Source organism: Prunus dulcis, chromosome 7 (genome assembly GCF_902201215.1).
Source record: "Prunus dulcis chromosome 7, ALMONDv2, whole genome shotgun sequence".
NCBI lineage: Eukaryota > Viridiplantae > Streptophyta > Magnoliopsida > Rosales > Rosaceae > Prunus > Prunus dulcis.
Window position 1 is genome coordinate 6,516,000 of NC_047656.1, and position 27,737 is coordinate 6,543,736.

The 27,737-nt window shown below is 36.0% G+C and overlaps 3 protein-coding genes across 4 annotated transcripts; 1 reads left to right on the forward strand and 2 right to left on the reverse strand.

The window, feature by feature from the left end:
* Positions 1-2,464: 2,464 nt before the first annotated feature.
* On the forward strand, positions 2,465-8,423 carry LOC117634993. The gene is made up of 8 exons (XM_034369306.1): positions 2,465-2,608; positions 3,793-4,008; positions 4,438-4,543; positions 5,281-5,463; positions 6,244-6,729; positions 6,828-6,911; positions 6,987-7,067; positions 7,987-8,423. Exons 2-7 carry the CDS (start codon positions 3,961-3,963, stop codon positions 7,049-7,051), a joined length of 972 nt encoding a protein of 323 aa, XP_034225197.1. The 5' UTR covers positions 2,465-2,608; positions 3,793-3,960; the 3' UTR covers positions 7,052-7,067; positions 7,987-8,423.
* Positions 8,424-9,292: 869 nt separating this feature from the next.
* On the reverse strand, positions 9,293-16,028 carry LOC117634989 (cystathionine beta-lyase, chloroplastic). 2 transcript variants are annotated; one of them, XM_034369302.1, is made up of 13 exons: positions 15,758-16,028; positions 15,250-15,442; positions 15,062-15,174; positions 14,565-14,635; positions 14,367-14,458; positions 13,412-13,499; positions 13,223-13,334; positions 10,944-11,040; positions 10,782-10,863; positions 10,582-10,699; positions 10,373-10,480; positions 10,190-10,292; positions 9,293-9,788 (listed from the first exon to the last, which is right to left on the reverse strand). In XM_034369302.1, exons 1-13 carry the CDS (start codon positions 15,824-15,826, stop codon positions 9,613-9,615), a joined length of 1,422 nt encoding a protein of 473 aa, XP_034225193.1. In that variant the 5' UTR covers positions 15,827-16,028; the 3' UTR covers positions 9,293-9,612. The 2 variants fall into 2 exon arrangements, with proteins under 2 accessions (XP_034225193.1, XP_034225194.1); XM_034369303.1 differs by lacking the exon at positions 10,190-10,292 and having other exon boundaries at positions 9,671-9,788.
* Positions 16,029-18,480: 2,452 nt separating this feature from the next.
* Positions 18,481-27,434, reverse strand: LOC117635594 (condensin complex subunit 1). Its single transcript, XM_034369918.1, is given in 18 exon segments — positions 18,481-18,764; positions 19,339-19,432; positions 19,509-19,679; positions 20,037-20,238; positions 20,314-20,465; positions 21,172-21,229; positions 21,310-21,425; positions 21,542-21,641; positions 21,724-21,946; positions 22,048-22,115; positions 22,585-22,761; positions 22,902-23,540; positions 24,255-24,446; positions 24,607-25,492; positions 25,494-25,787; positions 25,895-26,055; positions 26,236-26,558; positions 27,215-27,434. Coding segments are annotated over 18 exon segments (3,993 nt in total). The 5' UTR covers positions 27,348-27,434; the 3' UTR covers positions 18,481-18,760.
* Between the last annotated feature and the right edge of the window lie 303 nt (positions 27,435-27,737).

Here is a 27,737-nt window from a genome sequence, read left to right on the forward strand (position 1 = left end):
TCGAGTTGAGTCCAAAGATGCTTGAGTTATGTAAAGTACGCTGAGACTGTCATGGAGCCTTGGGATAGAGAAGCAATCTGTTTCTAGATTTGGTAAATTTTTGGTAAATTTTGCTGTGAGAATTAATGCTTGAAATCCTCCCAAATCTTGTATGCAAATTGGGCATGGACAACTCCTTTAGAGAGATGAGACTCTACCGAATTCGAAATCCGTGATAGTATCATGTTGTTGCATTGTGCCTATAGGGCATAGTCACCTGGCTTTTCGTCTTCCGAAGGGGGTTTGATGGATCCATCAATGAACCCAATTTTATTTTTGGCTCGTAGGGCATGAAGCATAGACTTGCTCCAGGAGGAATAATTAGCGCCATCCAGTTTTTCAGAAACAAGCACATGGCCAGGGTGATATGAAGGATGAACATAGTATGGATTTGATAATTCCATACCAGGGTTGCTGGAATTGTTTGTGTTGGGATTGGATGTTTGTTTGTCTGTCATGGTGTTTGTATTTTGCAAGGGTTTGATGAAGTGGATCGAAGAGCCTATAATGATACCAAAAAACCAAGACACAAAATAAGATGCATGGTGGAGAGAGAGTAGAGAGGTAGAGAGGGAAGATGGGAGAGAGAAATATATTTATTTAAAATCACATGGCTCTATATCATTGGATGTGTGGGCTTCACATATGTGTCACGTCATCAATTTAACGGAATTTTTGACTGAATGACCAATTTGATGTACACGTGGTAATGTTAAGGACCGACCATGTCACAAAAAAATAAATGACTAAAAGTGATAATTTCGTAAACCTCAAGAACAATTTATGATAAATAAATAAATAAATAAAAACCCAATATATAAATATTGTATTATCATATTCTAGCACAACACATAAACAATCATGGTGTTTGACAAGTTCAGTTATGTTCAGTGTACCTGTTCTGAAACAAGAACCTATATCTTATCATAGCTAGTGTCAACCACATAAATGGTCAAAGATTGACCACCATTAAATCATCATGATATATCATGCACTATTTTTTCTAGATTGCTAAGGCCTAATTAAAAAATTTATAACCAGGGACATCTAGAAATAAAGGGATCATTTGATATCCTACTCTAAAACTATGATTCTTTTTAAAAATATGAGTTTTTAAATTTTAATTTTAAGATCTAAAAACTTGTTTGGTATTGAAATCCAAACTATTTTTAAGATCTAAAAGAAATTGAAATTTTAAATTTTTTATAAAAAAAAACTAGATTCTCAAATTGAAATTAACAAAAAAATAAAAATTGGAGCCAATCTAATTTGAAATTTGTGAGAGAGAGAGAGAGAGAGAGAGAGAGAGAGAGAGAGGCACACTGGGTGTTGAAGAAAAAAAAATTGAAAAAACAAATATTTTGTGTTCTTAAAAATTGGGTTGTTTTTGTGTTTGGGTTTTTAAAAATGGACCTACTAAAAATATATATTTTTAATTTTGGACTTAAATTTTGTTTTTAAATTTAAAAATTTGGATTCAAGTCTAATATTAAACGCCCTCTAAGATACAGACAAGTATAGGTCTTGCTGTCCCAACTCTTTAGCACACTTATGTCTACTCTAATAGGGTTTCATTGACTATTTTCTCACAATGTACACATACTCAGAAATTATATTAATTGGGTTATTATATTGTTTAATACATGTTTGAAATATATGTAAAGCCTCCATATGAGAGCTCTATAAATTTGGCTATGTTAAGTCCCACTTAATCTTAAAATACCTAGTATCAACTATATTGGCAATTGCATTTGATACTAACACGCACCGTTGAGCTCTTAGTGTTTAACTTGTCAAACTAGCGCTAAAATCTTATAAGAGCTCTTGTTTGAAATACATTCTTATATGCAATGAGCATGTGCTGGGGTGTGCCACATGTCTTATCCCTAACTTTTATTATTGTGTAATGACGTTAAATATTGCATAAGCTACACAATCTTATTCAGTCTATTAATCCTTTATAGTGCTAATAGCGGCACGCTCGCATACAAATAATCTTCTAGCCTATAACCGAGGCTGGACTATTTTGGATAAACAAGAATAAGGACACAATGAAATTTCATATCCATACATTATGTCCTCCGAGTTCAAAGCGTGTTGGTGGGAAGTTTTGACATCATTTTCAGTCCAACTCTGTTCACAGTTTGGTCTTCATTTAACGATTTCACCGTTGGTCAAAAGTCAAAACTGTTTCAAAATGTTTGTATGATTTTGATGAAAGATTCTTTTTTTAATTGGATTGGATGTAAACAATGAGAATAAGAATAAAAAACAAGTCCCATTCAACCTGATCTCGCGCCTGTGGGTCCCGCCAACCCCCCTCCAGTGACGCCACGTGGCGCGAATATCCGCTTCGACGAGTCTATTTTCCCAAGCAACAAATTTTTTTTTTTTTTTTAAAAGGACAAATTAATTAAAAGCTTTGGGGACCAAGGAGTTCCACCATTAAAAGCAGAGAGCTTCGTCACCTTACTTTGCTCAGCTTTTATCTCCGATCAGGCTCTCGAGCTTTTCTTCTTCTTCTCTGTAAAGGCTCTGAGACTTTTTCCAAAAGCTCGATCGAATTCAGGTTAGATCAACTGCAAAACCAGCTTGTTGCAAGAGATTCCCTTTTGGTTTATTTATGTTTAGTATTTTGATTTCGAATTTGGGATTGTAATTGTGTTGCATGTGTGTGATTGACTATATGTATCTCTGTGGCTCCGTGTTTTTCTGTGATTGAGGTGACTTGTCTAGGGTTTTGGCTTGTCACTTGAGGTGATGATCATGGAAAATTTGTTTTTTGATTGTGGTCGATTAGTTTGTGTAAATTGATCAAACTTTATCGGACCTGAAAAATTGATCAAACCCTAACATAATGCTCTGTTTGGCTGAACAGAAAATCACTCTGAGTTTCTCTCTGGCTCCAAGTAGCGGGAAATTTCGAGAATTTAAAAACCCAAATACCATATGATTTATTATCTCTTCTTTTGGTCACTAAATAGATATTTTCGTTTCTGTGATTGGAATCCAGTATTTATTTTTATCCTGTATAAGCTATTCTATACATGCATGTGGTTGCTATGTGATTTTCCACAACACTCATGTGAAAGGATAAAGCAATCAAATCCCAGTATTTAGTGGTCTTTCTTTGGTATCGCACGCAGTTATTCATGTATTGAGGGGTGTAAGGGAAGAATTTAAATAATGCAGTGGGGAAGTTTCTTTTTTATCCTTTGATTGCGGTGATTTTTGGGAAGGCAGTAGAAATAGAGAGTAGTAAATTACGCCCTGTATCTTGTGTTTGAATGTCAATTCATCAAGATTATGACATGTTGATTTGGGTGGTGAGGAATGTAGTGCATTCTTTGATTAATTTACCTTTTGGAGGCAAACATTTTATTCCTGATCTGATTTGACATGAATGCTTCAATCCACTCAGTGAAGTACTAGTTAGGGATTGGGTTTACAGACAATTTAATGCCTAAATTTTATCATCACTTGACTCGGAGCATTTTTGGTTTTAAATGTCAAAGGTGGTGTTGCTTGCCATATTAAAGTTATTTGTTAAATACTTCTCTGAAATTTCTTTACGTCCACTGTACAGGCTGTGTAAATTTGCACACGCTGCCCCTTTGAACATATTATACACTATTTGATGGCTTGGTCCCTTGTTTTATTTTTTGTCGAAGCTCATACTTTTTTAACCTTTTTCCAACCAATTAATTGAAAGAGCTAATTCAGGTATGAATTTCTTTTGTCTTTTCCCATCAGGTTGTGTACTTCACATTGTTATGTATATGATATTTCTACAGCTGAAGTGAAGCATCCATCACTCTTGAGTTCACTGGGTCCTTTGTACCATTTATTATAAGGATCATTTATTTAAAATCAATCAGTGTAGCTTTCTTACACAAGCATTTTCTACTGGAACCTTGGAATATGTCGAGTGGTTCTGTTAGACAGGTCTCGCGTCAAGATATACAACTGGTAAGGATTTTATTGATGGACTATATCATAGATTATCCAATTATGATTGTATTGTTGTTTAAAAGAAGAAGAAAAAACTTAAACCATTTAAACTGTGCTATAGTAGTGGAATAGCAACAACAGGATATTTTCAAATGCAAACTAAAGCAGGAAGAAAACAGTAAAGCACCTAGTTATAATTATAATGCATTTTTTCTTTTCCTAAGCGCCTGAGTATAATTCATCTTAGTTCTCCTTTTTTCTGTGAAATTATTGATAGAATTTTTAATGCAAGTATTTGACATATATTTTTATTAGCACAGTGCAAAATCCTAGTAAATTTTCTTTACTTTTTCATATTTTTTAAAAATTCCTTATAGAAGCTTAACATATAGAAAGTTTGTCTACTGTTCTCATTGCTATTTTTGGATGATTTCTGTTGATGTTTAGGTGCAGAACCTTATCGAGCGATGTCTCCAGCTTTACATGAACCAGAAAGAAGTGGTGGATACTCTACTGGACCAGGCAAAAATAGAGCCTGGTTTCACGGAACTTGGTAAGCAGATATCCTGCAGTATTCTATGACATGGCTTTCTCTCCTTTTTCAGGATCTTAATCTGAATATTTTTTTTGGTGTTTCTGGCTGTTGTTTGTTGCTACCCACTTTCCAGTGTTTATATCATTTTGTGCACCCAACATTACAGGAAGGATAGATTTGCTCCTCCTATGGGCCCTTTGGCATAATTTATTGGGCACCCCACAATAGTTTTTGGGTATTTTCACTATTTGTTTGACTGCTTTTGTACAGCGCTTTTGTACTTCTTGATAGTGGCTTCTGTTGTGAATTGAAAACTTTACCCCCTTGCTTTAGGGGTTTTTTTAAAGTATTAATCAGTGTGGTGCATTTTGACTTTGGAGTCGTGTATCGGTCATAATGATTCCTACAAAGCGGCTGTATCTTTTAGATTAATCTATTGTCATCAAGAAACACATTTGCATCAATTGGTGATGAGAAACCAAACCTATTGGCCACAGAATCCGAATTCACTCTGCACTGATTTTGAAATTATCTTCATAGATTTATCATTCTATTCTGAGCTTTTCCCTGCCCCAATCAATGAATCTAATGTCTTTGCAGTTATGTGTGAAGGATTATGAAATGTTAATCTCCGATGTCAACTTAAAAACATGAACTCTTTATGCCCCCAGTCAATAGTTTAAAGGGAATCTTACAGTCATATTCAGTGTTTTCCGTATGCTCAGCTTAACACTAAAATCTTGCTGCATTTCCAGTTTGGCAGAAGCTTGAGGAAGAGAATCGGGAATTCTTCAGGGCTTATTATTTAAGATTGATGGTGAAGCACCAAATAATAGAATATAACAGGTTGCTTGAGCAACAGGTGAGGTTAATGAGTCAGTTGCACTCAAGTGGAGTTGCTTCAATACCTAGTACCAATGGATCTCACATTTCATCAAGTAAGAGTTCTATACGCTTAGATGTAAATTTTATTATGGCTAAGATATTGGCTTGTTTTTTATCGGCACAAGTTAATCTTTATAGCGTGTGGGTTTTGATCTATGGAATAATGTCATTATGGTTAGTGCACAGTAAATGGCATGCCTCTTAAAACAAGGGAAAGTTTAGATGGGAAGAAAGAAAGTAGTTATGGGCTAACTATTTTCCACCCTTTGTTTTATCATGAGACTGGAGAGAAATGAAGATGAGTATGATCTCCCCCTCAACTTCCTGTAATGTCTGTATAGATACAATTTCTCTCTTTTAAGAAAAAAGACTTTTTACTCTATCTAATCACTTGTTTCGTTTCAATTTCTGATTCTTCTTTGTGTCATCCATGCTCTAACTAAGGTATAAAAGTGTAATCACTTGTGAAAAGAATAATTGTAATATTTTAAAGTTCATAGGTTACTCTATTTTAGATGTTTAGTTTCTTGATGCCATGCATATGATGCATGATGTTTGAACTAGATTTACATTCTTTATGGGTTCTGTGTTTTTTCAACAAATTAGGTAGTATATAACTGTCTATGATTCATTCAAATTAGTCCTCTTTTTACCCTGTTCTTTTTTGGTCTATATCTCCAGTTGTTAACCTCCTACTCTCGAGCAGCACAGCTTTCATTTTCTTTTGTGTTAAACTGTGTTTTACTTCGTCCAAATAATATTTTATAGTTCTGCTTTGTTAGGGAATGGTCAATTCCCATCAGAAAAGCAATTGATGTTACTTTTTTTCACAGTGCACCAAAACGCCACATGCTATGCGCCAGAGCATGTAGGACCAGCATTGAAGACAGAAAATATACACCACCAAGTTGGTTCCTGCGTACCTAATGCATTTACAAATGGTGGGTCTTCATTGCACACTAGTATGCACAATGCTGTTAAAATGTCTCCTCATACCAGTAGGATTGATGTCCCACCAAACATGCTTTCGAATCAGAGCTCCAACGTAGGTCTGATGCAAGGAATAAATGGGGGAATTATCAAATCAGAAGTTGGATATTCAGGCAGTTCTTACATGTTTAGCGCTGATGGAAACATCCTGGAAGCACGGCCCACTATTGGAGATGCTTCTGTTGCAGCATTCAACAGCGTAGAGTCCAATTCACAGCCCCTAAATGAATCACTTCTTGATGCAGACTCTTCATCATTTGGTTTTTTACGTCAGATTCCTCGAATTTTCAGCCTCTCGGACCTGACAGCTGACTTTTCTCAGAGCTCAGGTGCTCTCTCTCTCTCTCTCTCTCTCTCTCAACAGTAAACATGACAAGTCATCGCAGTCATGGTTCTTAATTAATAATTTCTGTTCTACATGTTTTAGACATACTGGAGAGCTATCCTAGATCACCCTTCTTAGCAACAGATAATGATAATTTCCTGGATTCTCGTGAAAGAGAACATCAAGGTGAGGACTTGACATATATGTAATTGTTACAACTTACACTGCAAGATGGTTACTAACTTTCCCTCACTCTTACAGGAGACAATAACCGGTTGGACACCATTTCAGAAGGCGTAAGCTATGAAGATTTTGGCAGTGAATAGTAATAAAATTTCAAAAGTAAGTCATATCTACTGCTGTTTCTGAGTTTTTTCATCATGGCACTGCATTTTCTCAAGCTTCCTTGTTATACGCATGCTGCAGGAAGGATGTCTTATTCATTTTCTTTTTTCAAGATCACTGCTTTGATGCAAAAATTTGTGTGGCACCCCCTTTTTTCAATGTTATATACCTTTATGGTGGTTATTCTTAGCCTGATAGGCCTGTTGGTGTTCGCGCCAGTGGAACATTTTTTCCTGCCCAAGACGTTTTAACTTCTATCGTATTGTTTACAGTTGGTGCATGAAATTTAGTATTTAACATTGATAAAATCTGATCATTGGATCTCCATTCTGTTGATAAATTTGATGCCCTCAGTTTTACTTCCTGATGATGACCGTGACGACAATAGCTCCCACTTTTTACTGACATGTGATTAGGGTAAATGACATGTTATTACGTTCTTCTTTCCCATGTCTGATAAGTCTATAGTCAGATACGTCTATCACCATCTTGCACTTCCAATATATTGACCCAGCAGTTTCTTGTTTTCTTGAAATCACATTTAAAGAAATGCAAATCATGCCCAAGAATTCAAGCTCAGGTGGCCATTGGGACGGGTGGGGAAAGGGTTTGGTCTTAGGTTCAAGTCATGATGTAATTAACAAAAAGAAATGCAGATTTTGTATGTGAAGGAGAATTTTCTTGCTATGCAGCTCCATACCCAATAACAAAGCTGAGTCAAGTTTTCTTAATGGTTTTTAGTTCTGAAATTGTCTTCTTTTTATTATGAAACCTGAGGGGGAAATGAGGGGGGGGGGGAAAAAAAACTCTTTTTAGGCCCCATTTTCATGTTTGCAAGAAAATTCTGTACAGAACTTTGAATTGTTTGTGAAATCCTTTCTTACATATCCTTACTTTATTCTTGCCTTGTGTTCAGGTAAAATTTCATGCTAGGACAGAAGGGTTTGTACATACCATTTAAGATTTTGGTTGATGTGTAAAATTCAGTGATGGTAGTGAGAAAGAGAATGACAGTAGAGTGCTTCTTTACAAGTGGACAGCAAGGTTGAATTGCTTGATGAAATCGTTTTTGAGATTGTCGATATGCTGCAGGTTTGATATAGTCGGTTATCTTTGAGGTATATTTATCTTTGAAACAAATGTGGTTTTGATGATGGTGATCTGTGCACAATCCAAAGAAGAAATTGACAGAGAGGAAACTAATGCTTGTGTGTGTGGATCTTATTATGCTTCAATTAGAATTGTTGACATCTAATAAAGAAATCTAGTTGAAATTGGTTCTGTTTAATTTTATACATAATTTCAGAAGTGGGGATATAAATTGCAGAACAAGGGCCTCATTTCCATTGTGTATGTAAATTGCGTGTTTCTTTGTATTAGCTACAAGACCTTAGGGGTTAGAAGCAAATTCAGTTCTCCACAGAGAAAATTAAGGCCGGTTTTAAATGCATAGTCCAAATCGGCAATCAGATCATTCACATTCTCAATGCCCACAGAAATTCAGTCCGCCTATCCTGTAGACCACACCATTGCTTGGCTTGTAAGCTGTAAAGCTACCCTTTCCTTTCTTTACCAAGCCAAGCAATGGTGTGGTCTACATGATAGGCTGTGTGACCTTCCCTAAAATCCGGCACACAGAGAACTCCAGTATCACCAATACGACCATGACGCTTTTATTGCAGAGACATGGAGGCCTGGGGATGCAGATAGGAGGGAACATAAGGAACGACTTGATTTGCCTATGCATGTAGAACAAGTAGATGCAACCCTAACCCTAGAAAGGAAATTCACTTTTTAGAAAGGTAATTGCAGCAGTAGTCGCCAACCGTTTGTTTATTTTGAGATTTGCTTGCTGCTGCTCCATTTCAGCTGTTGCATCCTCTTATGGCGTCACCCCCTTCCTCTAAACTAGCTTAGCAGGCAAAATCACCCTTCCCAACCAGTACATTAATGAAATATAGATTTCCAATTGTGCTCACTGGATTTGATCGTAAACAATATATTTGTTTCCAAAAAAGAAATCTCACTAAATAAATAAATCTCTACTCTCAGCCAGCAACCCTTTGTGCTCTCATTGATTTGAGTTACCAATCTCAAAAGATCTTGACAATTTTGACCTTGTTTTCCATGTTTAAACCCGCAATTATTATGCAACAATTCAAATTTCTGAAATTAAAAACACAACAAATGACATTGAAGATTGAACATAAAGGGAAAGGGAAAGGAAAGGAAATATACCGCTTCTTTTTTTGATAACATGAAAATTTCTGTTAAGCAGGAGCACTAACTCCATTTCGTTGATCTCAAAAATCATGTTTAAGATTGATTTACCAACATATGTACAGAGCCCACATTTTCAAATTTAAATTAAAATGTATTCTCAACTAATAATTTCGTAGTCAATTAAGTAAACGGAAAAGTCCTTCCTCTGACTGTTTGGGCACCCCAGAATAAGATTTCCATCTACCAATTGCTCTATAACCCTTTCAAAGCAGATGCATTTATGTCAATTAAGCATTGCCAGTCGGATACCCTCAGGCAACTACAGAGGGCCGGTTTTGAGTGCATAGTCCAAATCGGCAATCAGATCATTCACATCCTCGATTCCCACAGAAATACGAATAAGATCTTCAGATAGACCTCTGGCCTCGCGCACTGCAGATGGTATGCTTGCGTGAGACATGAAGCAGGGCAGGCTTATAAGAGACTTCACACTTCCTGTACATATAAAAAATCTTAGGTCAGCTTAATAATAGAATTGTTTTGTGTGATTTTCACTCAACAGAGTTGACACTGAAGATTCACCTACTAATAGACCATACATAAAAGTAATAATAGTAACAATAATTAAAAAAAAAGCCTAAAAATACATAATAAAAACATATATTAACTGTAGACCATGTCATACAATGTACAGACTGATTCATGAACTGACGAACGCATAACACATGTACTAAATGAGCACATTCTGCTTTCAAAATCAGTTTTTAGAGGAAGCCTTCTGCCCCTATCTCTCTATTCACAAGACAAAGAAAACACAAATAACCTCTTTTGCCACAGTACTATCTACCACTCAAAAATTTCGGACTTGGGAAAGCTGAAAATTGAGAAGGAATTACCAAAACTGACAGTTATACTGAAGTATTTGGTAGTCTCGACAATATGCTTTGATAATGCCAGTGAACCTGTCAGAAAACTCAATACAGATCCTGCACCCTTTGCCTGAAACAGGTGTATATAAATATCTAGAAGAACAGATTATGAATAGCATTATGAATCTACAATTCCATCAAGGTCAATACCTGAGAATAATGTAAGGCACGTCCAGGATGATCAGCAAGCCCTGCATAATTAACTTGTGTCACTCGTGGATGGGAAGCAAGAAACTCAGCAATTTTTTGCGCATTGTCCTGCCAAATGTGCAGACACATCAGAATAGTACAACAGATTATGATCAATCATTTGGGGGAAATCAAATCCTACAAATAGAATGCTTTGAGGCAAACCACACCTGTTGCTTCTCAACACGTAAGGCCATTGTCTTAATTCCTCGTAAACAGATCCAACAGTCAAATGGAGCTAACCCAGAGCCTTCCGCATTTTGTAAGAAATATAGCTGTTTTGCCAAGCTGTTAACAGTGAAAACAAGTAGGAAGTTAAGTATAAATAGAAGAAATAAAACCAACGGTAAAGATAGAGCAAGAGGCACACCTATCCCCTTTAACAACTAAAACACCTGCCATGACATCACTATGTCCAGCAATAAACTTAGTGGCTGAGTGCATAACAATATCTGAAAGAATGGACTAATATAAATTAGTAAGAACTCAAAAGGATGTGTAGTTTGCAAAAGCTTGGAAGTCCTATTTTTACCTGCTCCTAGATCCAGTGGCTGTGACAATACAGGGGACATTATACTGTTATCCACTAACACAATAGCACCATGTGCATGAGCCATCTCTGCTATTTTCTATCAACAGATAGACATGAAACAAATTTGCCTTTAGAAACTTACGCTCAATGTGCTCATCAAAATTTTGTTAAAAAAAAAAAAAGAAACTAAATAGGAAACTGTACTAAAGTTATTACAAAGATCAAGAAACTTGATGATATCGAGTCAATCACAAAGATCTCTAAACATAAAACAGTGAGTAATAGTGTAATCTACTGCTTTACCTATCAGCAACGTAGCCAAGCATCAATGCAAAACTAATATAGAAAAAGAGTTTGCCACTAACTTATTTTATATTACTTTGCATTTGGTTGGTCATGGTGGCCCAAGGGTCTCATTTCAAACTTATATTAAACCCACATGCTATCTTCCTTTAGTCCTTCTTCAAGCATTAAAACCACAATTTTACATATCCCATCTGCTATTTCATCCACCCCTGAAATGCTCTAATAAAACAAATTTACCTTTGTTTTTCACAACATACTTAAATAGGTTGTCCAACTACGAAATGTCTAGCTTTACACATCTCTTCTAAACCCTTAGTGATCAGAGAAGTTAAGGCCTCACTGGTTTCTTTTCAGAAAATATTTTTGTATTCTCAAAATCATGCAAAACAAAACACACTCTTATCTAAATTATATCTAAATACAAAGTAATAGAAATAAAATAGAATTATAGTGGATGAATCTTGAAACAAGACATGTACCGTAGCAAACAAATGAAACTAGGCGGTTCGATCAAAATAAATTGTTGTTTTGACTACAGTTATGGATGATTTTACAATTAATTCGAATCGACTAATCCGGTATATTTTCCACATTAATAGGAGTACGTCTATGTTTCCGCTTTACGAATATGGAAAGTTAAAAAATCATCAAAGAATCAAAACAGGTGAAAACTGAAAATTGCTTCCAAAACAGGTTTCCAAAACACAGCCAATAGGCCCTACATCGTAGTAGAGGTGCAACAGGCCCTACTGAGACTGAACGCAACCATGACACTCACTAATTATCATTTTGAACTCGTGATCCTAGCAGCATACTTGAAGGCCAGAAAAAATAAAAAATAAAAAAAACAGGCTCTTGCCCAAATAATCAGTCCAAAAGCCTCAAACATTTAGACTTTAGATCTTTGATGACTATTTTGCTATCCTGCTGAAAGTTGCAAAATTACAGTCTCCACATCAAGTTATAGTTTGAAGAATTTCAGGATGGACCTAATGCTCAACATAGTGACTGCTTCTTTGGTTACTTATGTAACTACAACTAATTTCGTAATCATATCGATAAATTTGGATCCCAATGCATGGAACCTTGGTTTAAAAACACAATGAAAGTTCCAAGTTTTCATACTTACTTCGGTAGTGGGTCAATGAGCAATAGGTCAAAAAGAGTAGTAGAGTCAAAGATGGCCAGAAGAAATTAGAAGGCACCATATAAAATTAAATCTTCAATAGCTATTTCTCTATCCTGCATGAATTTTTTAGATTATATCTCCAACGCCATGTTATAGTTTTAAGAATTTCAAGGGATGGACCTAATACTCAAATTAGTAACTACTTGCTTGTCGTGAGTAACTACAAGTAATTTGGGTATGAATTTAAGATCCAAATACATGGAGCCTGCCAACCTGAATGTATGAATGCAAAGCAAGTTACAAGTTGTTCTTAAGCTACTTCACTAGTGGGGTCAATGAGGAATAATAAGCACAAAGAGTAGAAGAGTCAGAGTGTCAGAAGAAATTAGAAGAGACCATACTAAATATTTCACCAAGAATTGCGATGAACTGAAAAGCAATCACTAAAACTACTGGGAATAGAAAAACATTATGAAGTTCAAAGGAATTGATTAAACAGTACACAAATTTTGTAACACAATCAGAACAAAACTTTCACTATTATCCTAGGAAAAGGCTATTTATGCATGCTGACAACATATCAACTTCTAAAACGCTGTTTATAATTTACAGAAACCTTGTTTAGATGCCAAACTATATTGCTTTGCAAGATTTTACAATACAATCTCTGAAAAGGACTTCCTAGACTGGCATTAGCGAATGCATGTTCATTCACACCCATCATATCAACAATCAAGCATCAAATATAGGCAGAATAAAACAAAATAAAAAAATAAAAAATTATGCATTGCTTATGAGCTTGTCCCTGCTAGAATAGTAAAATGCTTGTTTAAAGACATCTTACGCGAATATCAGAAATTATTTGTCGAGGATTGGTGGGACTCTCCAGCCACACAAGCTTCGTCCAGGGGCCAATAGCAGATGCAATTTCATCTAAATCACTCGTGTTCACTCGTCTGAGAGATAAATGCATTATAATTTCAGATTTCAGTTAAATTGAATAAAGATGAGAACAGGAGAGAAGCATACTAACTTCACCACAACTCCAGTCTTTGGAATTACTTGTGACAGTAACCGATCTGAACCACCATACAGGTCGTCTCCGGCAACAATCTCCTCACCTAAAACAACATCATTACCAATTTACAATAAAATTCAGACAACTTCCATGAAGAAATGAAATTCATTTGTGTGGTCTTGTACAAAACTAACCAGCTCAGAGCAAGGACTTAACAGCAAACCATAGTCTATCCCATATGATTAGTATAGAATATACTGCTAAGAATCCATACACTGACTCTCAATCCTGCCTAGCCAGCTCAAAACCAATCAATTGGCCAGAACTTTGGGACACAGCTTTATTTGAGTTCAGAGTGGACGGATTTCAGGATGATCTTGGGCTAGGCCTATGTCATCCTGTACAAGGGCTGGTTCAACCTAACTTATATATGTATTATTTTTCATAATTAACAAATACACATATTTAGAGTGGTGGTTAAGTCAATTTTTCTTACTTGCAAGTTGTGAGTTCAAGCCAGTATATTTTTTTTCTTTTTTAAGAAACAACCAAACCTTCTAACCAACTAGGCTGGATCAAGCTTGGGCATAAAACCTTTACCTCTATTAGGCTAACCACACAAAAACGTGTACATAAGTATAAAGAATTATTTTGTTTTCCTTTTTTTCTTTCTTATATATGTTTTGTTTCATTTTCATGTTCGCACTTAACCTTTTGAGAAACCACTCAAATCCTGAATCCTCTGCATATATACATAAGAAAACCCTTTGCATACTTATCAAGTACCCCTCACTTATCCAGGTTGCATCCAATAGTCATATTTACTAACAAGTCAGCTAATTAGCGATATCAAATACTACATACTTCATAAATTCCTTCATTATACTTATGTTTATTAACACTCATACTCGAGTATGGTAACTTAACTAATTTATATAATATATAAATGCTACTATAATTGAAAAAGTACCTGTCCCTACAAGATGAGCAACAGCAGCCAGAGCAGCCATTCCACTAGTGAAACAAAATGCTCGATCTGCTTTATCAAGTTTTGCCAAAAGGCTGAGAATACAGAAAGAAAAAAACTCACAATAAAGACATGTTGTGAAAGAAGAAAAAAAGAGTTTTCAAAGCTACTTCAACGGCATACAACCAAATAAAATCAGACCTTTCCAAGGCATCCCGTGTGGGATTTCCACTTCTGGTATAATCATAAGGACCATTTTCTGTTGCTGAAGGCTGCATAACAAAGTAATGAAGACACCATCAATATGAAACTCGGTCACAAAATGTCACCTGAAATAGATAGTGTAAGCGAGAGATTTCTCATGCAATCAAGATACCGCTGAGCACAGATACAAGCATACATTTGACAGTCACAATATTTCTCTTTCAAATGCAAAGAAGAATGATTAAAAAGGAAAGTATGCCAACATTCACACATATTCACAATGAGTTTCTTGGTTCTGCTTTCTAATACTTGTTTGATAAAGACCTGAGCCCCTAACAGTGAAAGCTCATCACAATATTACATCGTGTCCCCGAGCAGCATTGAACTTTAAATGATTTTAAATTCCTGGCTATCCCTAACAACTACAACAATACGAATAATCATGACTTCACAAAATTTAGCAATGAGTCTCTATCTTCTACTCTGTGTGCTACCTGCTTAAAAGTAGCTGTTTGGTAAAGTGGCGTATTCATTGCATTGTAAGGATCAAACTTGTTCTCGAAATTCATCAGAATTGTTGAAATACTAGGCTCTTTCAGCTCAATTTCTGTGTACAGTTCAACAAATTAGCAAGCATGAACTGTTAAGGATAATTCAACAACAAAAGAACAGCTGCACAAACCATTTAAGCAGTCCGCAACACCATCAACCACAGCTGAAGTGCTCACATCCATCTCTCTGTCAGCTGAACAATTCACTTTGAATTTATTTCCAGACAACAACAACCTCTTTCCCCTCAGCGTTGTTGCCTTTTTTAACCCAAAACTCACGAGGGAATCCCCAAAGCTTGGTACTAAATTCGCAGGAGATAAACCCTACGAAAATTCACCAGTCAGAACTCGAATTCAAACCAATCTTAACCATCCACTACATTGTACATGCAAACCGAGAACATAACACAAAACTAAAACAATTAACGTTAAAATAAAAATCTTGCGGTCCTATGCTATTGGCTTTCTATTACATATAACAAAGCAGAGCTTCAAAATTATAAAACCTCTCGGTAGTTATACGATGTTCTCAACTATACTAACCCAGCCAGAGTTTCTTTTCCTGCATTTTCTCAGCTTCCAAACAGAAAACATTCAAGTAATATTAGATTTAAAAAGAATGAGATTGGAAAGTCTTACGACGTCGTTGAGATCGGTGGGGAGGGAGCTAAGGAGAGGCCTAAAAGAGAGAGAAGAAGAAGCGGCCATTGTTGTTGAAGAGGCGAAAGCTAGGGTTTCGCTCAGGGCAGTGATTCTGGTGAGAGGAGCTAGAGTTGGTGGAACTGTTAACAGTTTCCGCCATTGTCAATTACAACTTTCTATATATATATATATATACAAGTGCTCTGATTATTACGCGGACTCCATTTGCAATGCGCTCCTTTTTTTCCTCTTTCAGTGACTGTTTCAGTGCACACGTGTGGAACTGGAACTAATATTTTCTTTTTATTTTGCGATTTATTATTTTTAATAGTCTGAACTGAATCGAGGCCAAAATCAAGGGTAAGTTCCTTTTTACATAATTCTATTATATACTCTCTTTTTTCCTTATTTTCTTTTTTGTGCCCAAGAGGGGATTCATATCCTCCGGTTCGTACAATGGAAATGATTTTTTTTTTTTTTTGGCCGGAAATGAAATAATTAGAGCATCTGCAATGGTGAGTGTCATTAATTTTATTTCAATAAATTGAACTTTAAATTTGCAGTGGTCAAGTTCAGTTCATTTCATAGATCAATATTTCAGTTTATGGATCAATAATTCATTTGAGAAGTTAATAAAAATGAACTCTGAAATAAAATTCATTTCAATAAGCTCGTCCACCCCTCTCTCTTATTGACACATGGACAACATTACTTTTTACTTTCAAAATTTTCCATTATATTTAATTGGTGTAAACTAGCCGTGATTTTTTTTTTCCCGTTACATTTAATTATTGTAAGCTATTAAACTGCAACACAGCAAATAAAACTGCATTTCAGTTCAATAGGTGCAAAAAAAGTTCAATAAATTGAATTGTTTAACTGAATTGGAGCAACCATTGCTAATGCTCTTACAACATCTCCAATAATAATAACAAATTAAACTCTTCGAATTAAAGTTTGTTGATCTATGTGGCAATTTGAAAAGGCTTATTTCCTACTACTTAATAATTTATGCCCCAATAAATTATTCAATTCAATTAATACAATGTTATGAAAAATAATGAAAAATACGAAAACATGTGAAGATTATCAAACAAACCTCTCACCGCTGGTCTTGAATTCAAGCTCTTCAACATTATGATTCAACACTCGACAAATGCTCTCAATATGCACCTGACAAACAATTCACCCAACCTATGCAACACCAGAATGCACATCACAATATGGTATTACTATATTAGATATAGTATGATGCTTATACAGCATGCACATCACAATATGTCCTGAGTTTTTCTTAGATATTTGTGTTGACAAATATTGTGGGAATAGCTTATGAAGAAGTGTTTAAGAATGAATGGTAATGAGAGGATGAATGCTTCAAGGTGAGTATGTATACACTATCTTTCAAACTTTATTTGTTCTCACAACTTGTATGTAAATAGGTTAAGTAAATAAGCCATGTGGATACAATGAAGCCTAGCCTAAACTATATGTTGTCAATGTCTTGCACAACCAAAGACAACCCCAAAAACACTTTAGAATTTTAACAAGGATACTCAAGATTCTTAGTAGCTAAATCAGCATAAAATAACCTCTAGGGTTTTACTTTGTGAAACTAGGTGGAGAAGAGTTGGTAGTTTGTATCCTTAATTAACCAACAAAATAGATTGGGGGCCAAATTGACAATTATGACATAGTTAAGGGGGCAAAAAGACATTTTTAGCAGGAAAAAAAAGGTAATGGGCGGGCCGGCCTAAAAAGCCCACTTAGGCCTGTTCTAATAGGCGGGCTCGGGTTCATTCCTTTCAAACCTCGACCCAGCCCAAAAAAAAAAAAAACTCGACAAGGCCCGACCCAAACTCAAAAATTTAGGGCTGGCCGATGCCTCCCCACAACATCTACCTCATCAAAGAAAGCATGGTGAATTGGCTTTTGGCTTATTGAATTTTTATTTTTGGTCAACACTGAACTTCATTCCAAGCCGAAAAAAGCACGAAACTTACAAAAGGGAAAAACTATACCAACTTTGGAAAGCTGTTCAACTGAATACTACCCAGCAAGAAAAACCTCCCACTTAGAGCACTTCCATTGCAGAGTCCAACTTACGCAAAAGGCCACCACCCGCAGTTGAGGAAACCCACACCACCGCACAAATCCAGCCTGGGTAGATGGTGGGCTCGATGAAGATTGGGCAGTCCCAAAGGCAAGAACAGCCCAAATCATTGTCTGAGGGCGTTGATGTCAAAAAATTCAGAATCTTTTTTCATACATACCTAGCAATTTTTATATTATTAATCTCATACATCAAAATAAAATTAATCCCATATGAATAGTAATTGCCTTTGGATTGCCATAATTATGGGTGAAAAAGAAAAAAAAATATTGCTAGGGCAGCCTGCCCTTACTTGCCCTTTGCTATGACACCATGAGTGAAAGTGCTCTTACTTAGCCATCAAAAATATAAACCAAGCTTTTGGGCTGTTGAATAAATGCACAAAAATTAATTCAATAGCAATTTCCATTTCTTTGTAAAAAAATTTAACAATTCCATCATTTTGTTTTAAGTTTCTCAAATGCCGCATTTGAAAATATCATCCAGTTCTGATCCTTTTGTTGACAGGATTTTTGTATCATATCAGCAACAAATGTTCGTGCTGCCTAGTAGCAAAATCCCAATGGGGATACTTATGAATCATGTTATTTTGTGGTAGACTGAGATCTCAAGTAAGACTAGTAGTAGTGAATTATATAAGCCTTCACTCGTCTATACAAGAATCAAGCAGAGCTAGCTTGGTTGTACAAAAGATCATCTCTCCAGATAGCTGTTACCTTACACAAATTTGGTTATCTTGTTTCTTTCTTTTTGGTTATGTTTGTGTTTGTGCTAATGCAGCCAAAATATTACCCTAAACATTACATACACTTCAAGCAACTCAACTGCAAAAGAGATTCTTGCTTCTGCTCAGAAGAATGATTCATCCAAACCCACTCTGCACAACTCTACCTGCAAAATGATAAAGATATGTTAAATGTCCCTTCTGTTTTTTTTTTTTTTTTTTTTTGAACTTTCAAAAAAGCGTTTTTGCCGATCATTTTCTTCATTATTATATGGCTACCCTGTAAAAGTGTTTTTCTCACTGCAAACAAAGAATCCGTCAAAATGTTTTAACTATCCCCACTATTAGTTTCCAAGCTTTGAACCAATCAATTTGAATAGTAGCAAGCTAGCCGTGCAAGCAATTCTATGCATTATGTCATATCACTAATTAAACACTCATTCCTTAAACTGAAAGCTATGGGTGCAAAGAGAATATATCCTTCCAGTCATGGCTTATTTGATGAATTTCACAATTTATATTCCCGATCCTTATATGCATACATCTTGACTATAAAATTATTAATGTAAATATGTTAAATATGTGTTAAATATGTGTTAAATATGTGTGTGTGTGTTTTATATAGAAAAACTTAACATCGATCTTCAAGAAAGCTGCTTTGATTTACTAAAATGAATATGTGCTTTTGAGAATACATCATCAACCGCATGCAACGACAGAGCAAACACAAAAAAATCATACCTTTGCTTTGTCCTGATATTACTTCTTGTGGATGCAGAAATATGACCTCTTTTATCTTTCGCGTTGCTTTTCTTGGCTTTGGATTTTGAGGCCCCTGTCATATCATCAATTTAGAACAAATGTACAATACAACTGCGTAAAGAAAAAGCTACGATGCTTACTTAAACTACCTCTTATGTTAACATTTGGCGATTGAACTTCAATATCCCCTGGTTCTGATTCTGTCAACTCACTAGAAGTACCGGAATATTCTTCTGACTCAACAAGTCTAGATTTTGACATTTCATCCACAGACTTGGTCATCCCTTCAATAGAAGGATCAACGACTTCCCCATCTGTTTCTATACCAAATACCCAAGGTTAGACCCTAACCACAGAAATTCAGAAGCATAAAACATGCATGGAACAAATTCTTTAGTACGAAATCCACTGAGTTCAGCATGCCACAGCAACGACATCCATCAAAGAGTATAACAATCCTAAAATCTTGAACACCTTGATAAACTGTGAAGTCTGAAGGACCAACTATCATGTTTGATCCTCAGAATCAGAACCTTCTTCAGAAATTATGATAATTCCATATTAGAGCACCAAAGCATAATCAACACCAAGCATAAGTTGATTTCATGCTTATAATTATATTCCAATTCCATTGGTTATCACAGTAACTTGATTAAGCATAAATTGATTGCACTAACCTTCAGAAATATCGGATTCTGAACTAGCATCACCAGCATTGCTGGTAACCACAAAACTTTCCATGCTGCTGATCTTTTGTTGATGAATTTGGGCATTTCTTGCTGTCACTTCTTGTTCCTTCTTTTCCAGGTGTAACTTGTTCAGCTTATCCTCAAACTCCTCAATGCACATTTTAACTTCTGGTTTTGCAAACTTCTTGCCCTGTTTCAGAACAATTGTAAGAAAAAGAGAACTGAAGAAGATTTGATAATTCTATAAGAGGAGACGATTCAATACCTTGTTTATTATGTTTCTAAAGTGGTCCATCACAGAATCCTCCGATAGGACGTGTTCATATGTCTTGAATGACTCTATGAGCTTTTTCATTCCCTTTTCAGTGAATGCCAGCTGAGAGAGGCAATAAGAAATATATTCCCATTGTCTGATATCTGCAGCAATAAAGTGGCCCAAAAGCAAAAATTCTACCTTTAGTGAGAAATTTGAGTAATGGAAAACATCAACAATAACTCAATTTCCTAAGACAGCATTGGGAACGGACTTCAATTGTTGAAGAAAAACACAAAAAAAAATGTTGCTCTGACATTTCAGAAAACAATAATTACAGATAGGGTGTTAGTAGCTTCCATATCCTAGGCATGATGTTACATATAACAAGCTGCATCAACTAAACCAGGGAATACAGCATAACAGCCTTCTGGTCTTGGAATATCATTACTAAGCTTTATCATGTGGAAATAAGACTCAAACAGACGTGGATAATAAACATACTACAGTTTATTTTCCCTTCAACTTTCTAGAAGGCCCTGCAGCCCACAAATAGAAGGGGAATAAGCATCACACATAGCTGATGAAGTCCATACTTAAGTACGCACACCTCTTTTAAACAAAACAAACCAAAAGGAAAACTGAAAAAACCAGGTTTCACAAATCACCATCTCATCAGGAACAGTCAACGAGGTCAATCTGAAAACTTGCGATGATCAAATAATGCTATACACTAAGCATATGCTTAACACAAATAAAGGTCATTATCATTTTGCACCCTAAATTGTATGACTGCCATAAGTTCAAAATTGGCAACACAAAAAGAACTACCAAATCATAATATTTTTTCAAAAAAGGGGGAATAAATACCTGTAACTCCACTAAACCTATTGCAAAGCTTTTCAACAAGAGCTTCCATTTGCTTGTCCTGGAGAAATACCCAAATAACATAATACCTTAATAGGAAACAAATAATTGCTAAAGGAACCAAACTGAAATAAATTGTACCTTCTTAATGGAACCAATCAAGAACTGCATGATGTTGCAAAAGGACTCTCTCTTCAGATTCTGGTTGGATAACTTTCCAAGTATATCTGGAAGCAGATTATATATAGGATTGCTACCTGTAGCAAAAATTGTGGTGGAAAAACCTTACTCTTTATCTAGAAGGAAATTCCACAAGAACAAAAGATAAATGATAGTGTCAAAACAGAGTAACTGGATGCATATCAAAGTTTACCTTTCTTAGATAACTCATTAAAAAACAGTTTTGCCAGATTTGAAATCCTCTCATCTTCATCTTCTAATCGTACAGCCATTTCATTTATGTAGCCTTTAACCTGATCAAGAAATAGCCAAAATTAGAGACCACCTATCATAGCAAAATAAAAAGAAGAAGCAGTATTGCCAAGCCTCTGAAACCTTCATCATGTCATTTAGTATAAGGTGTGAAAGCACCAAAACAGCATTCTTCCTAACAGAAGCTGAAGGGTCTTGTAACCTGGAATACATATTCTCTGTCCATGGTTCTAACAGATTAGGGAACCGAACTGCCAAGTCTCCAAGACTAATAGTGCAATTAGAACGAACAATTTCTGATGGCGCACTCTCCACGACTGTGAAGAGAAGCTGAAGATTTGCATCACTGGAAATTACACTTACAAGTCAGAGACCATGTTTGAATGTTCTAAATAAATCCATGCCCACCAACATACAGAGAGAGAGAGAGAGAGAGAGATATCTCACCAGAAATTTGCATCAATAATCATAAACCGACATAAAGCAAGCATTGCAGACACTTGTAGTTCTGGGTACTGAAAGGATATGGCAGTTAGTCAATCTATTGAATTAGTTATAAATGAAAAAAAAGAAAGAAAAAAGATATAACTAGGAACATACAAACTATACAGAAGAAGTGCAGTTTGTACTGTCTAAATTTTAATAATAATAATAATAATAGATACACACATACTATATTGTAACTATATACAGGACATCCATCCAAAGTTTTTGGAATTAAAAATAAAAATTAATACATATGATCTTATATGTTCAATCACCTCCAGAAAGGTATTTTTCTTATATTCACTAAACATTAAAGGATGAATTCATTATCATAATTCAAATGTCGTAGAAAACAAAAGAAATTTCCATTTCCACATACACTAGTAGCCAATCCTCTGTTTTTCTTTTTGGGTAGGAGTGAGGGTAATTACTGAATTATAAAGAATTTGATCATAAATTCAAGTGTTGTGGAAAAGCAAAGAAAAGCAGGGGAATCACCTTTTGCATCAAACTAAAATTTCTACAAAGTTTTGACAAGAATTGTGAACAATGTCCAATCAAATTCTGGTCAGTGGAACCCCCACAAACTATTTCCTTTTCTGCTTTTTCAGAGAGTGTGTCAAGTAGTGCATCTTCAGAAGCAGCAAGTCCAAGCTCAGCATTGATACCATTTTCCTGTAGGATGGCACCAAAGAAGAAAAACATTTAAATGTACAATATATGTTATAGCACCGATCAATTTGGAAAAGAATACTGAATAGTTGCTAATAACAGTACTCTATTTCATTGATGATTCTAATAAAAAACAATCTCACCTTAGGGGTACCGTTACCGTGCTGATCAGTATCTGTCTTCTCTTTCCGAATTTTCTGTTTCTGAACTTTCCGAAGGCATGATTCAATGTATACCAGATGGTTCATGGCAATATGACTTATGACAAAGAGATATCTACTAAGTTTTGCAACCTGAACTGTGGTAAGTATGCCAGCACTACCACTGGTGATTTCACTCTGCAACTCCTCACCCCCACTACATTCAAATACAGAACTTAGGGATTTCTTCACTAGATTGGAAGCTAAAGTTTCCGGAGTTGGATGAATTGCATATATAGCAGCTATGGCTTTGTCAGCAGCAGCATACCATATGTTTTCTGGAAGCCAAAACCCAGTAACTAAGCTCTCTAAAATACTAAAAACCCGGCTTCCATTACTAGACAACAACTTTTTCCTATCTTCTTCAGACAATCTCTGGAGAGCAATGCATGCTGTCCTAGCAAGTAAAGGTTCCATCTTAGCCCAACGACCAAACCCAATATCAATAATGTCCTGTAAATGAGAGCCAAGAACTATACTGGATGATTTTGCTGCCATGCAAAGGACAGACAACGCACCACGACTTTGCTCGGCAGTAGTTCCACTTACGTTGAAGCAAAAGAAATCCCACAATGCTGATATCTGCAAAACAAACACTAGTAAGAAAGTTGGCTCTTTAAATAATGGGGAGACAGAATAAGAGATTTCAACACTGAGAAGAGATTTTTGGCTTTTAAAAATTGGTATGAAAGGTTTCAAAACTGAGTTGACTGAGAAGCACCACTGAAACATGTGAAAAAATAACATAGACCCATATTCTAAAATAGATACTGAGGTTGCCTTTTGGTATGGATCTGTTTTTCCTTATCTGTACTAACTGTGGAAATCACAATCGGATTCCATTTTATGTGTATGCATACACTTGCTTGTTTAGACTAAACCATGCAGGGAAAATGTAGCTGCACATGATAGCAAGCCTACTACAAAGTTTTTATAAGAACCCACTTGGTAAGGGGGAATGGAAAACCCTTTTTTCTTTATTAAAATCACTTTATTTAAAATGTCAACCGAGTCATAAAGTTTTACATATTTAATATTTGGCTTAGTTGACATTTTATATTAACCCAGGTATTACAAGCACGCCACCAAAACAATTTTATAATTTACTTGAAAATACTTGGCTTCACTTCTACTTGCCTAAACTGATCTTTTTAGACCCATAGTAGAGTCAATTTTGGCAAGCTGAAAACATCAAGAACATGTGAATCTTTTCATGCAAAATAAAAAAATTATTATCACATAAATAGAAGCTTTCAACAAACTTAAGCAAGACTTTGAGAACTGAAAAGGACATACCGCACCAGTGGATATATCACCTTTAGACACCAAAGCACCAACTATAAACTCAAGAGCAGCTAGGTCTCCAATATTTGATTCTGTGGCAAGATTCATAAGATTCTTGGCTGTTTCTACTGGGCTTTTCTTTATGTAAATTGTAATGAAAGCATTTTCCACAGCTTCATAGATGGATTTGTCCTGAGAAAATACCTACAAAGCCGAGACACATTTAGGATCCTATACATCTCATGAACCAGCCAACAATCAAATCTAGAGTTTGTTAATCGAGATTGAACAAATAGGAAAATTCTTGACCCAAATAAAACATTGCATCATTATTTCTAGAGCTTGAGTTAAAATAAAAACATACCAGTGGCAGCATCTTACGGAGACATGCTTCTGAGGCATCAATTTGAAACTGCTTGCACCTCATTAGCAAATGTATTGTGTTCTCAACATCAGTCGCAGAAGACGATGCCATCAATTGAACAAGTGTTGGTATTGTGGCAGATATACACTTTGAAAACCTTAATCCCGCCTCAAGTGATGCTACCAAGGCCCTAGTCTGCTCTAAGTTCCCTACATCTGGCACAGAGCCATCTTTCTGCACTATATTTTGTTCCATATCAGGCAAGCAACTATCAGGCAAACTGTCCTGCTGCTCCTTAGTCACATCTGCATCTGCATCATCAACCTCACTATCTCCAGTAGTACAATCATCAGATGGTGACCTGTTCTTTTCACTTTCTGAAGATATATCTGGTTCAAGCTCTTTCAGCTTGTTCTTGTACTGTTGTAAGGTTGCTTCAAACGAAGCTATTCGAAGTTGTGGACCAAATGGGTTATGCTGTAACATCATAATAAGCAAATTTAGTGCAGATTTTCTAACCATTGCACTCTTATCCTCCAACCTCCCAGAAGCAACTTCTGCAAGTTCATTCCACAAGCCAATTGAAACAGAATGCTCTTCACATAGTTCAGCCCAAACCTGAAGAACCCGACTCCTTGTATAAGCTGAAACATCTCGACACCGCTCAAGCAAAATTTCCAACATGGCATGCTTGGTTCGAAGACGAACAGATTTAGAACTCACTTCACCTTCAACATCCTGAAAAGCCTTGGCAACAAGCTTTCCCAAAACCCCAACAAGAGCATTCCTTATCTTATAAGATTCCCCACCAAAATGTGGGACAATGAGGCCAATGTTGGTAGACACCAGTTTAGGTAGCCGATCAGAAAGTTCCACCAAAAACCNCAACATTTTCAGCCCCAACAGTATCCTTGATGTAGTCTTTTGGATTCGTCCTCCCTATTTCTCTGATAAGAGAACTGGCTAGACTTCCATCTGCATGCTTCTTCTCTGCCCCAGCAACCGCATCAGCAATGTGGGTAACAACAAAATCATATTTGTGAACTAGATGCATGATCGATGCACATGATTGTGCCATGTACTGGTATTTTGTGGCACAAGTCCCAATTATACGACACAAAGCATCTTTTGTGTCAGTGTCTTTCAAAAGTGCAGCATTCTCAAACAGAGAAAATGCATTTCTACAAAACCCCAAATCAGGAAGAAAAAAAAAAATCAATTTGTAATTAACCCGAAAGAAAATATATAAAACTAAATCTGATTGAATTGCAGTAGTTATCCAACTTACTTGGCAATGAACGAAATAAAATTTTCTTCCAAGCCTGATGAACCAAAGAGCAAGGCAAGCTTGATCTCTAATGAATTAGCAATCAAATTAAGTATGCGGCCTCTTTGTGGCTCCCAATTCCATGTGTTCTTAGGATGCTTCTTCCTGGTACTTGCTGTGACCTAAGTCCAAGCAAAAGGCTTCAACATCTTGGCATAAAAACTGGCAATATCGCACGCAATATATACATGTTTATAACATTTAAATTTATGTGTGCATGCTTGCACACAACATATACCGTGTTAAAGTAGTAGAAACAAATAGAGAGTGACATAAAGAGATATGTAGGAAAAAGAAAACACCTTCACATTGTTGTTGGAATTGATGTTGGACTCCTCAGTGAGAACAACAGTAAGGAGGAAGAATGTGTAGATTTTAAAAGCATTACGATGTGATGCAACCCGATCCAGCACTGGAGTGACATCATCCTGACCTTGAGAAACCCGTGATAGTGAATCAACATTTGGGAGGAGAACACTGAGATTGGACCGAAGACTCTCTAGAAGATTAACCTTACAAGATGGGGGTAGATTATTGTAACCCCGAATCAATGAGTACACACGATCAAACACATCTTGCTCTTCAATACAAAATAGCTCCTTATCGGAGAGATCAAAGGATATGCCTGTTGGTGCCACAAGGGAAGAAAAATTCAAGAACTGCAAAAATTTTTAATATCTTCATACTTAGTTGTTCTTGTAATTAGAGTATTTCATTTTAAATCAGATAATACATTTGACTGTTTGTCCTCTTATATTTGGGATCAGAATACGCGCATTCTCAGTCCTGCTTCCCTATTAGAATTAAAAAGAAAATAAAAAAGAAGCAATGCATACAATGGTTTTGCAAGCAGATACATCAATTTTCCATATAGCCAAAAAAATGTGAATTTCTAACTCCAGGAAGTCAATACTTACAATGATTCTTGCTTAAAACCCAGGAAAAAAAAATGTATTTGTTAAAATAAATAAATTCAGCACATAAACACAAAATTCAGCTAAATCCATTCCGTTGGTTCAATGTTCTTGAATTCAGTTTGAATTTCAAATGTTTCTGCTTTTCTTACTAATCTCCACCACACTCTACCTTTTTCTATGGTTTCCTTAACAATAAAATCAGCATCTACTTGGTTGACTTGACACTTTGACGTGACCAAATGCTAAACATTCAGAATTAACTGAACCAGAAAATTATAGGAGAGGGATCCACTTCTTATGCACATCAATTTCTTTAAAAAGCAGGACTAGTGAAACTACGTGAGGGAGAGAGAGAGGGAGATACCTTTGACGAACTCTTCGAGTTCAGAGGGACGAAGAGAAGCGATGTCGAGCGGGTTCCGAGCGTAGAGGCGATTGTCTTCGTGTTCTTCTTCTAAGGCTCTCAGGCTTTGGGGAAACACAAAGGAAGGAGCCATAACACACAGACTGAGGAGTTCTCTACGCTATTTGCTTTTTCTAATTTGCTCCTCTCTCTCTCTCCACAGATTTCAAATGGAAATGAAAATATTTGAACGAGCGGGACTTTTTTGAAGAGAAAAACCTACAAATACCACCGCAGCTGCGCCACGTGGCATACCGGTTTTGGGCATAGCAAGGAGCGCAATGCTTAGCTGCCACATGGCATACCAGCTTAGTTTGGTGATTAGTTGTGAAAAAATTTATGAGGTGGTGTTTGTGTAATTTCCCTTAATTTGACTTCCGGTTACTTCTTTTTCTTTTTCTTTTTTTCAATTTCAAATTGTGAAATTACCTTTAGGCTTTCTCCTCCAACTTATGAGAGGCTAAATCCAAATTTTCCCTTTTTA